The following is a 13036-nucleotide window of genomic DNA, read 5'->3' as shown; positions in this document are numbered from 1 at the left end:
ATAACATTAATTTTCTATATATTTAACCTGTTATTTTTTCGCGCTCACCTTGAGTCACAATTAAAAATGCCTTTGATAACAGATGTAATCCAACAATGATAAATAGATAACAAAATATTTTTATTTAATAAAAAAAAAGGGGGGGGGGTATTATAAAGAGGTTTATATGAGGAATTTATTAATGAGTTGCTTTTTTTTTGAAAATCTACTTTTTAGGTTATGTTCCTTCCCGGGCATCTCGATTTTTATTTTCTTGGTCTTTTTGTATATATATATATATATATATTTGTGTATATATAGAATATTTATATTGAAAAGATTGATTACAGATTTGACCTTGTCAAAAAGAAAAAATCATGTCAAAATTAATAACTTTGCATGAGAAGAATAAATAGTATCAAACTAAAATTTATCGAGGCTTCTTTTTTTTTTACAACTTATTTACATTTCAATCAATATGTATTTAAATTAGCTTAGATAAAAATATTTTATTAGCATTTTATTAAATTATTTTATAACAAGAACTATTTTATTAATTGTATAGATATATTTTTTTATATTTTATATTTATATTTATGAAAGATAAATTTTTTTTTTTTAATTTTCAGAGAAATCTTCGCTGCTACAATATTGCCAAATTGTATTTCCAAGTTGGAGATTATGAATCTGCAAAACGATATGTCTCAAGTTATTTGGAAGTACGGACAGAGTCAGCGGGAGCACACAAACTTCTTGGTCAAATTCTTGAAGCTCTTGGACATAAGGAAGAGGCTCTTTCTCAATATAAAATTTCTCTAGAACTTGAGAGCAGACAAGAGGACCTAGTACTAAAAGGTATAAAAAATAGGAAGCTGAAGTACGCAACGTTTATGATAAAAAATTTTTAAAGAAATCATTTTTTAAAATAAAAAATTATAAGCCAAAAGCTCTGAACGTTCAAATGAACGAAATATTTTTTTCAAACCTATAAATTATTGAAAATTATAATATAACAATGTAAAATAAAACAGTAAATTAAACAATTATTAAATTAATAACTTCTTTTTAGATATTTAAAACAATATTTTGTAATAAAATTCGTATTTAAAGAAGTTGAAAAAAAATTTCGTTCATTTGAACGTTCAAAACTTTTTGCTCATATAAAAAATTCTATAATTTTTTGCCTAAAAAATATTTTTTTTATAATTTGTTAATTAATGAAAACTACAAGAAATATATTTTTTAGGTAAAAAATTAAAGTATTTTTCATTTTAAAAAATTATTTCTTTAAAAATCGTTTTATCATAAACGTTGCGTACTTCAGCTTCGTTAAAAAATAATTTATTATCAAAATCATTTCATTCTTTTACGCAAAAGTTAAATATTTAATTAAAGAAATTTTTTAATTTTATTCTAAATTATTACACAGGCACACAAATAAAAAAAGGTTTTCTGATCTTCTTGAACTAGACATACCATTCCTATAGTATTTTGGCCCGCTGAATACGAATATGAAGCCAGAATTGTTCCATCACCCTCTGATTTTTTTTTAAATCGAAAAAAATCACCCTTAATCGTCAAATTCAAACTTAGGAGATAAAAAAAATTAAATAATAAATTTTTTTATTAAACAGAACCTTACAACATCTCCCTGATGTTGGCGTCGACGCTCAGCGTCGAAAATTATTTTTCATGGGACCAAAAATATCAAATCATTTTTAAAAATGTTTAGGGTCCACATAATACCTTAAAAAAATATTTCTCAAGGTATTATTTGTACGGAAAATATTATTAAAAAAATAATTTGACATTTTTGGTCCTGTATAAACAATTTTCGACGCTGAGCGTCGACGCCAACTTCATGGAGTTCTTACAACTACGTATTTTGGCTCCACTAATTCAAACACAAAGCCAGAATTGATCCAGCACCCTTTTGGATTTTTTTCCAATCGAAAAAACCACCCTTAATCGGACAAATTCAAACTTAGGAGATAAAAAAATTAAATAACAGATTTCTTTAATAATCAAAACCTTACACATACGTATTTTTGCACCACTAACACAAAAATAAAATCAGAACTGATGCAGCACCCTCAGATTTTTTTAAAACGAAAAAAACCACCCTTAATCATAAAAATTTAAAATTTTCTGTACCTATGATACGGAAGAAACCATCATGCCAAAAAAAAATGGCTACTTTTGTAATACTTCTAAGTTTGAGTTTTTCCGATGAAGGGTGGTTTTTCCGATTAAAAAAAATCCAGAGGGTGCTGAATCAGTTCTGGCTTTTTTTTGTGTTACTCCAGCAAAAATACGTAGTTGTTGGGTTCTATTTAATAAATAATCTGTTATTTATTTTTTTTTATCTCCTAAGTTTGAATTTGTCCGGTTAAGGGTAGTTTTTTCGATTAAAAAAAAAATCAGAGGATGATGAAGCAATTCTGACTTCATATTCGTTTTCAGCGTGCCAAAATACTATAGGAATGGTATGTCTAGTTCAAGAAACAGACAACTTTTTTTGCGCCTGTGTTATTATTATTATTATTAATATTGTAACTTGAAAAATTATTATTACTATTATTATTACATCGAAATATTTAATTATTATGAACAAGAAAGTATATTTAAAAAAATTATTTTTATACATTTATTTACAGGGCTAATAAAAATCTGATTTGTTTAATTAAATCAAATTTCTTTTTTTCTACGTAACATTTAAAAAAAAAAATTAATTTCTAAATAGTTTGTTATTTTAATAAATATTTAAAGGATAAATTTAAAAAAAGCATAATATAAGCATCATATATATATATCATCATCATATATTTTTATTTTTATCAAAGAAAATAATAATATTATTGAATTAAAAACAAAAATTATTTGCAACAATTAATGTTTTTGAAAATTTTTTTATTTTTAAAAAGTCAATAACTCCGTAATATTATATAACCATAGAAGGTTTAAATATAAATATAAATTTTTTTAACGTCGGTGAAGTTCACAACATTTATGATCAACGATTGAGAAAAAATAAATTTTTTTATGCAAATCATTATTATTATTATTATTATTATTATTATTTTTGATCTACAAAAATTTTTTTTGCAACGTTTCTTGATCAATAATTTTTTGAAAAAATATTTCTAGGCAAAAAATTATTTATTATTTATTTTCATGTTTTCTATAAATAATTAAATCTATTGAAGCATTTATTGTTTAAAACTGTAATCGATCTAAATTTAAATTCATTCTAACGAATTAACCATTAATTTATTAAATTCAAAATTTTAATTTTATTCAATTTTAAATTAATGAAAATTTCATTTCAATTAAATTTTATTCGTTTCAAATTTCAATTCAATCTAAAATTTAATATAAATTTTAATTTTCTCAAACTGTCAATGAATTATTCTAATTTCTTTTTGTGCCAAACAAATTTATTAATTAAAATTTTAATCAAATGCAAATTTAAACGATCGTAATTTAAAATTAACGAAATTTTAATCTATGTAAAGATTAATCGATTTAAGTTACGAATTTCAATTTTTTCAAATTTTAATTGATTTCAGTTTTAAATTATTCAAATTTTAATCGTTTTAATTTTCAAAATATCCGAATTTCAATTTACCCCAATTTTGTTTGATTTAAATTTCAATTTATCAAAAATTCAATTTAATTTAATCAATAAAAATATGAAATATAAATTGAAATTCTGATGATTTGAAACATAAATCAATTAAAATTGTGGACAAATAATGGAAATTTGAAAAATTCGAAACTTTAATCGATTAATCTTTAGAAATAGTTTGAAATTTCGTTGATTTTAAATTACGACCGATAGAATTTGCATTTAATTAAAATTGTAATTAATAAATTTGATCAATAAAAATTAGAATTGATTGAAAGTTGGATCACTTGAATTTTAAATTATAATTTAGATTGAATTGAAACTTGTAAACTTTAAAAATTTTGAATCAAATAAAATTTAATTTAATTAATATAGTTTAAATTAGTTATTTTTTACATTAATGTAAATGTTAATGTATTTTGAAAATTTTCTAATGTCAGAGAAATTAGAGAATTGTAGGTGAGAAAAAAAATTAAAAAATTAATTTTTGTGGTAACCCTGAATCATGATTGAAATTATTGCAGTCCTATTTATTTAAATATTTTTTAGTTTGTGAGTTGCTTGCTGATATGGATGTTGGAGTAGATGTTAACAGAGCCAGATATTGGGTCGAAAGAGCTGACAAACAATTTCCTCATCATCCTGTAGTTTTTCAATTAAAAGAAAAATTACTAACACTGGACAAACCTAATAATGACGGAGAAGATCTAAAAGCATTAATATCATGTAAGTTAACAAGTTTATTTATAGAAGATAAATTTCATTATGAAAATACGGGATTTTTTTCAGAATTCGGTTAATTGTAGTGATATTGTTGGTAAATGAATGTACAAATTTTTAATTTTTAATATTTTTCCACATAGGATTTGTAATAACAAATTTTAGCAATATATTTTTTTTTGCTTTATTTATAACTAAAAAAAATTTTTTTATTTCTCTACTAAAAAAATAGAGAAAAATATTGAGAATGTTTTTTACGCAGAAGATTTTAAGCCTTCGTCTGTAAACGTTTTTCGGCACCTTTCGTCTATAAACGTGGTTCATTAACATTCCACTGTGTTTTTAATGTGTTAATGTTAAAAAAATCCATGGTACTTTTTACAACCCTCAACTTCTTATATTAATCATAAAAATACTAAAAAAAATTTATTGTTGCATTTATTTTTTATATAAAAACTTAGTTTACAGATGAAGGGTTAAACTTTTAAATAAAAATTATTTTCTTAAAAAGACTATTAATTTTTTAAACAATTTGTTTATAATTTTTTTTTGTGGTTGCATTATTTTGAAGATATCAATTAATTAATTACAGGCCTTGGATTATACAACTTTTTCGACTTTTTTTCGATCTTCTTTATTTCAATTAATTTACAAATTTTTAACTGAAATTTTTCTTTAAATTAATTACGTTCAATAATTTTAATGAAATTCTTCGCAAATTCAATTATCTTAAACTATTTTTTAATTAAAAATTTTATAAAATTTAACAATTTTTTACAATTTAAAAAAAATCATTAAATAAAATTACTAAAAATTTCAATTTAAAACCTTTTAAAATATTACATCTAAAACTTTTTGAAATTTAATAATTTCAATTATAATACTTCCGAAATTTAATTAATTTTAATGATTTTTTTAATATTCTACGAAAATTCAATTACCTGAAAGCATTTTTCCATTAAACAATTTTTAAAGTTCAATTTTTGTCTTTAATTCTTAATAAATTCTTCAGCAACAGAAATCATCAAAAAATTTCAATTCAAAAGCGCATTTAAAGTTCAATGATTTTTGAAAATATGAATTGTAAATCTTTGAAAGTTCAATTACTTTTAAAAAAATGTTATCTAAAATTAGTTGATAAATTATTTTCAATTCTGTAAATTTTAATTATTGTCTGAAATTGAACAAAATCTTTTGTAATTGAATTATTTTTAAAAATTTCAAGTGTAACTCTTCCAAAATTCAATTATTTAAATATGTTTCAAATAGAAACTTTAAAATTGAATTGTCATAAATCAAAAGAAAATCTTCTGTAATTATTGAATTATTTAAAAAAAAAATTCAGTATGTGAAAATTTCAAAATGAAACTTTAAGGTATTAGTCGCGTAAAATCATTTTCGTCAGATATTTTTTAAATTTTGCATGAGTGTTTCTGACATAATTATCTACAAAATAAGACCAATCCCATCGATTTTGACCGTTCCTAAGCTTTAAAATATCATTTCAAACTTGATACTTTTTACATGGACGGAGCACCTAATGCATGTAAGGAATTTGCTTTATAATTATTTAAATGAAAACCAGTCGTCAGATTTTAAAATAAAACTACCACATAATACATTCTCATGAAACGAATGCATACAAAAAAACTGAAATTTTTTGACCGTACCAAACTATAAATATATTAGGAGAAAGTTAACAAAATTTTAAATTATATGAAGTTCCACTGCTGGAAAGCAGTAAACTTGGCAACGCTGTAGCGCGCGAATGCATACAAAATTCAAAATCATGCAAAGTACACAGTTAGAAAGTAGGAATATCTCATAGAGTAGAATAAAAAAATAATATATTTAAAATTTCACAACATAGATTAGTATTAAATAATTCTTAATTTTTTAAATTAAATCATATATTTTAAGAAAAATAAGAATGAGAAACGTTAAATTGGTTGGTTATATTTCAACAGTTAAGAAATAAAAACATTTTTTGATGAAATATTTATTTTTTACTTTATAAACCAATTTATAATACATTATTGATGTAAATATTAATTATAAATAACTAAAAATTAGTTTTCAAAGAAGCATACTTGAATTTTTTTTAATAATATTCACATCTTTACACGGAGAAAAATGGAAAAACGAATAAAGTAACTTTTACTACTTTAAAAGTAAAATTGGACCTGTCCGAAGTTTCTGCGCATCTCTGGCAACTTTTACTCGAAAAATAGTAAAATTGACTATTTCTGTAGTAAATTTTACTGTTTCCGTAGTAATTTTTACTATTTCTGAAGTAAATTTTACTATTTTTGGAGTAAAAGTTGCCAGAGATGCGCAGAAACTTCGGACAGGTCCAATTTTACTTTTAAAGTAGTAAAAGTTACTTTTTCTTTTTTTCCGTGTAATTATTAATTATTCTTAGTAAGTCTCATACTTTTAAAAAGTTTAAGCATTTATATACATAATTATTAATCATAAATAATTCAAAAATAGCTTTTAAAGAAGCATATTTGAATTTTTTTTAATAATATTCAGATTGCGACGTTGCCGCGATCAAAACTTTAGTTCTACACGTGCGATAACGCGGCGCTCTGAGTGGAAGTTACCTGTACCCTTCAAAAAGTTTGACTCAGAACTATACCTCTTGCTAAGCATAGACTGAGTCAGACTCAAGACAAACTTTTGGTTAGAGCCGGCGCGCGACTAATACCTTAAGAATTTTTTTTTTTTGTAAATCTGACCTACTGATTTAAAATCTGGAAAATTTGTCTTATTTCGATTCTGAGATTTTCAAAATAAATTTTCTTGATAATATTCCTATAGAATAATTTTTATTAAAGAATTAATAAAATGGATTTAATATCTAATAACATTAATTAGTTAAAGTAAAATTTAATTTAATTAAAATAAAGAAATCGACTTTTTCGATTTCTTTTGGAATTTAAAACGACTTTTTTTGTGCCTTAAAGTTGATCCGAGGCGTGCAATTTATAAAAATTAATTTAAAAAAAAGAACAATTAAATATTTTACGAAAAATTGAGGTTAGAATGTACCTTAAATTAATAATTATAATAATAAAAATGATTTAAATAATTAATAATTAATAAATATTAAATAATTTATAGCTGAATTATCGGTGCGACCAAAAGATGTACAATTACGTGTGAAATTATTGAAACATTACATGGAAAAAAATAAACTTGACGAAGCGTATAAACATGCGTTTGAAGTTGAAACAACTCAACTTCACCGAGATGATGTCTCTTGGTATCAAGTTTTATGTGATTTATTAACAAAATGTAAAACTCCCAGAAAGCACGACTGGTCGTTTTGGGTATTTTATATTTCCTCATTGGAGAGATTTGTTGCTCTAACACTCAAAGAGCAGGGCAGCATTTTAAAGAAATCTATATCTGAAGCTACTCAGGCTTTATTCAAGTACGTTTCTTATTTATATAGCAATATATTTATTTATTTATTTTTTTACTCATTTACTATAAAACAAAATCAATTTACTTTTAATAAAAACAAAATTTCAACTTTTTGCTTTCTCTCCTGCCGAGGATGCTTTGTATTTTTAATAATATAATAAAAATAATTTTTTTATTTTCAGTTTTGATCAATCTTTATATGAGGCAAAAGCACAAAATTTTTCAACAAATCCCATTTTTATGGAGAACATGTTTACACATATGTGGGGACAATTGCATTTTCACGTGGCATGTTTAATTTTACGTAAAACAAAACGTGAACAGGGAAGTTGGAGTGAAGCGGGACGTTTATGTGCACCACTTTTTCTCACTGCATTACATGTTACACCAATTGATTCCACTTCACCATGGGCCGTACATTTAAAAAATGACAGTAAAAATCAAGTTCATTTATGGTATAAAGATGGTTCATATCGATGTAGTCAATCTGGTCATGTACTTCAAGATTATGCACGCGATGAACCAAATCGTTTATTGGAGAAAATTGATAAATTTTCAACAGGCACATGGAGAGAACGAATATTTCAAAGAATTTTTATCAGTCGACTACATTCAGAGAATAAAACATCTTATTTTACAACTCATAAAGTGGCAAATTCTCCATTAAGACTTTGTTCACAAAATGAGCTTAAAAAATATGACGAAATATCCGAAGAAGTATGGCCAGCATCGTTACATCATCAAATTTGGCTTGGTTTAACAAATCGTTCACGAAATATAGTAAAAAAAAATTCTCAATATCCACAGCAGATATGTCATTTATTTCCAGAATTACAATTTTCAACTTATAATTTAAATCAAAGTGCTCCCGATTCATTGTGTCGGCTTGATATTGATGCATTTTTAAATGCTGCAATTTTATGTAGTTACATTACAATTGAAGAACAACAACGCAGTAGTTTTTTAAATCCCGAACGATTACCAACATTACCCGCTGATCTTACAAATACATTGTGCTCATCAGTACAGGAGAAATGGTGGTACAATGCTTACAAAATGTATCGTAGACAAGATATGACAATAAATGATGATATGGGTGAAATTCGTCAAGAAATACAACGTGGTTTAGAAGTTGTACGTTGCATTGGAAATCATGGATTGCATACAAATATTTTAATTCATCTCGCAAGAATATTTCATTCGCGAATGAAGGAATTAATTGATAAAAATCCTGAACACAGTGATATTCCAGCGCTTGAAGCACGTTGTGAACTCTATTGGTCAACTGCAATTCCACTTATTGAGAGATTACAAAATAATCAAATAATCCGTACGAGTAACAATAAATTATTTGACTATCAAGGTAAAGATATGAATCGTTCAGAATTAACAAAAGCAATGGAGGAGGGACAATTAATTCTCGTTCAAAGATATGTGCGAAATAAAGAATATGAACGAGCAATTGATTCACTGCAAATTCTCAAATGTCCCGAAGCATCATTTGAACAGGGAAAAATTTACAAACAACTCGCCGATGATCTTGTCAATTGTTTATCAAAAGAAAGTCTCACATCGGAAACAAGATCACAACACGGAATTCTTTTGACAAAAGCACGTAGTTGCTTTTATTTAACACTTGATCGTTTAAGAAGTCCCGAAGTTGATACAAAACATCCTCTTAATTCCGAACTTGTCACCTATATCGCAGACATTGAGAATGAATTAAAAAGAATTGATCCCGATATTTCACGCAATGGAATAAGAAATGATGATGTTTTATCCGAGGATAGTTATTCATCAGCTCACAGTAATGAGGAAATTCCAATAATAAATACATCATTGGATAATACAGTTCAATTTTTACACTCCTCGCAAAGAAACAATCATCATCATCATCATCATCATCGAACACCAAAACAATCGAGTACACCCTGTCGAATGCCACATCAAGATGTTCTCGAATTATCAAGAAATCGTATTGAAGCACGACCAAGTCCCGAGAGACTCGATGCACAATTTCGTCAACTTTTGCACATCAAGGACAATATTATTCAAACGGTAATGGATCAAAACAAAGCCCTCATGGAATCAAATCAAAATGTTATGGTAAAACTCGAAGAGCTGAGAAAAGAAGTCGCTGAATTACGTCTCGATACACAAAAACAAAAACCACATAATTTAGAAGAGGATCTTTATTTTCTCAATGACGAGGACTACGGGGAGTATAATTATCAAAATCAAAATACCCAACAGCAAACAACATCAATGACTAATAATATTTTTGCTCAATCACAACGACATCCCTATCAAAATATTGTCTATCCACCGGCAACATTACAGGGACAAGCAATTGGCTATTATCAAGGTGCATTGCCATTCAACGATCCTAATCTTCATTCATCACTTTATGCAGCAAATGTCTATCCTGTACCACCGCAAATATATCCCCGTTTACCTGTTGAAAATCCATTGAATCAAATTCCAAAAATACCCGACAGTATTCTTCAGCAGGCTCTATTTCCCCAGGCGCAAGTTGCCAATCAACATTTACCCCTTCAACAACCGATAATACAAAAAATTGAATCAAAAGAAATTGTAAAAAATATTCCAGTTAATAAAGCACCGCCTGTTAATGTTGTTATAACATCATCTGATACACTACCAACGACAGTACCATCAGTTCAACCAATAATGAGTGTCACAATTCCACCACAACATCGTTTAGGAACAATACCAACATCACAAATTTCTACAACACCACATAGTTATCAAATTTCAATGCCATTGCAAGCGACAATTCCCACAACTGTTAATCTTCCGCCATTGGCCGCAACACTAACTATCACATCGCCAATGAATAAATCCATTGAAGCTGCCAATCAATCGTCAACGTCGCTTAATAATTCACAAGAACATTCCATTGAAATTGAACACGATCCAATACCCGATTTTATGCCAATTATTCCATTACCCGAGGAGGTTGTTGTCACAACCGGTGAGGAAAATGAAACCACATTATTTAGCGCTAGAGCAAAATTATTCCGTTTTGTCGATAAAGAATGGAAAGAGCGTGGTATTGGTAAAGTGAAATTATTAAAAAATAACGAAGGCAAAGTACGTCTTTTAATGCGTCGTGAACAAGTACATAAAATATGTGCAAATCACATGTTAACAAAGGATATGGAATTATCATCAATGCCAAGTAATAATAAAGCATGGATTTGGGTGGCTAATGATTTTGCCGATGAGGAAGTTAGATTGGAGAAATTGTGTATTCGATTTAAAACTGAAGAAGAGGCACAATTGTTTAAGGTGAATTTTGATAATGCAATTGTATCGTTACCGGAATCGCCTGCAAAGGGAAAGAAAGAAAATAAAGAGATAATTGAACAGAAGGAAATGAAAAATATTGATACGTCGGTTATTAAAGTTGGTGGTTTGTCATTTAGTTCGGAGCCAGTTGTTGTGAAAAAAATTGTCGACGATAAGGAGAAGAAAATTCAAAAAGAAGAAACACCGAAAGTTAATCCATTTGCACAATTTTCATTTGGTAATAGTGGTTTTAGTTCACCGAGTACGACATTGTCGCAAACACTTGGTGGTATTACGTTTGTTAAAGGCGCTGATAATACTACTCCTGCTACTGCTACTGTTGATAATCAGGCAGAATCTCCACAAACTGGTGAAAATATATTATTTTATTATTAATTTAATTAACAGGGGTATTAAGAAGAGGGACCGATAAAATTTCAACTTATCGAAATTAATTCTAAATTATCAAAATTAAAAAAGAAAACATTTTTTTTGACCATTTTAGAAATTTTATTTTTAGAAAATATTAAAATTTTTAAAATTCCATACGATTGATTATTCAGAATCATGAAAAAAGACTACAAAAAAAAAATGCCGATAAAAAAAATAAAAATTCTAGAAGTTGAATTTTTAAGAAATAATTGATAAAATTTAAACCAAACATAATTGGTTTGGTTTAGGGGTAACAATTTAAAAAAAAATTTTTTTTAGAGCCTTGAAATCATAGTTCACTATGAAAAATGAAAAGTCATTTTTAACAAATTTTTTTATTTTTCAGAAATTTGATTTTTTTGAAAAAAATTAATTTTTTCCAAATTTATACGATTGATTGTTCAGAATTATGAAAAAAGTATTTTAAAAATTCATCAATGAAAAATAATAAAAATTGACGAAACTGAAGTACGCAACGTTTATGATAAACAATTTTTAAAATAATAATTTTTTAAAATAAAAAATTCTATAATTTTTTGCCTAAAAAATATTTTTTTTTATAATTTTTTGATTAATAAAAACTACAACAAATATTTTTTGGGCAAAAAATTATTTCATTAAAAATCATTTTTCATAAACGTTGCTCACTTTATGTTCGTAAAATTTCGACAGAAGTTAAAATTTTTAGTTTTTGAAGATTTCGAGTTTTGTTTAAAAAATTATAAATGAATTAATTGTTTTTCAATTTCCAATCTATAGTATATTACAGTTTTAAATAATCAATATTGTCAGAAAAAAAAATTAACAACCTTAAACAGTCTTAATTTGTAAAGGTTGAAATTTCAACGGTCCCTTCACTTAAGATCGGAGTGTATGATTTATTTTGATTTTTACAGGCATTGCTTTTTACCATTTTTTTTTTCAAATTTTGTCAACTTTTTCACCTATTTCAAACTTCGAAGTGATACATTTTTTTTTTTTTTTACTTTTTTTGATACTTTCTTTCGACAAGGCTACTTTTTCTACTACTAATTTTGGCCAAAAGCCACTAAATGCTACTTTTTTCAAAAAATAATTTTAAAAATGACAGAATTCAAGAATTTTAAATTTTAGCTAATTTTTTGATTCCTAAAAGCTTGCCAAGTTAATGATTTATTATTGGTCGCGTCAACTACTGCTTTATATAATTATTTTTATTACGAATTTTCATTTTTCAAAATAGCATTTAACATAATTTCTTTTTAAACGACCTTTTACTCAATAGAATTTTTTATTTGGCAAATTTTTTTTTACCAAATTTTTATTTTCAAAATTTCTCTTTAGCAAACTGTTTTTTTTAAAAAAAAATTCTAATTTAACAGAAATTCAGACAATAATTGAATTTTAGAGTATTTTGAATTGAAAAATGTTTTAAATAATTGAAACGCCAATATCTTGATTAAAGTTATTAGAAATAATTATTTCAACAAAAAATTTGAATAAAAATTTTTAATAATAATAATTGAATTTCAGGAGATTTTGAATTAAAATTTT

The 13036-nt window shown here is 25.9% G+C and overlaps 2 protein-coding genes across 2 annotated transcripts in view; both read left to right on the top strand.

Moving 5' to 3' along the window:
• LOC127282524 (3-ketoacyl-CoA thiolase, mitochondrial) overlaps positions 1-13036 on the top strand; it is a 208842-nt gene that overhangs the window by 175362 nt on the left and 20444 nt on the right. The window lies entirely within an intron of this gene.
• LOC127282517 (E3 SUMO-protein ligase RanBP2-like) overlaps positions 1-13036 on the top strand; it is a 28928-nt gene that overhangs the window by 422 nt on the left and 15470 nt on the right. The window contains exons 2-5 of the mRNA XM_051306789.1: positions 609-834; positions 4157-4333; positions 7454-7766; positions 7942-11441. Of these exons, the coding sequence (XP_051162746.1) occupies positions 609-834; positions 4157-4333; positions 7454-7766; positions 7942-11441 (4216 nt within the window). The remainder of the gene's footprint in view (positions 1-608; positions 835-4156; positions 4334-7453; positions 7767-7941; positions 11442-13036) is intronic.

This window comes from Leptopilina boulardi, unplaced genomic scaffold (genome assembly GCF_019393585.1).
Source record: "Leptopilina boulardi isolate dan_hultmark-lab unplaced genomic scaffold, ZJU_Lbou_2.1 LbouV2_300, whole genome shotgun sequence".
Lineage (NCBI taxonomy): Eukaryota > Metazoa > Arthropoda > Insecta > Hymenoptera > Figitidae > Leptopilina > Leptopilina boulardi.
This window is presented reverse-complemented; position numbering and strand designations above follow the sequence as displayed.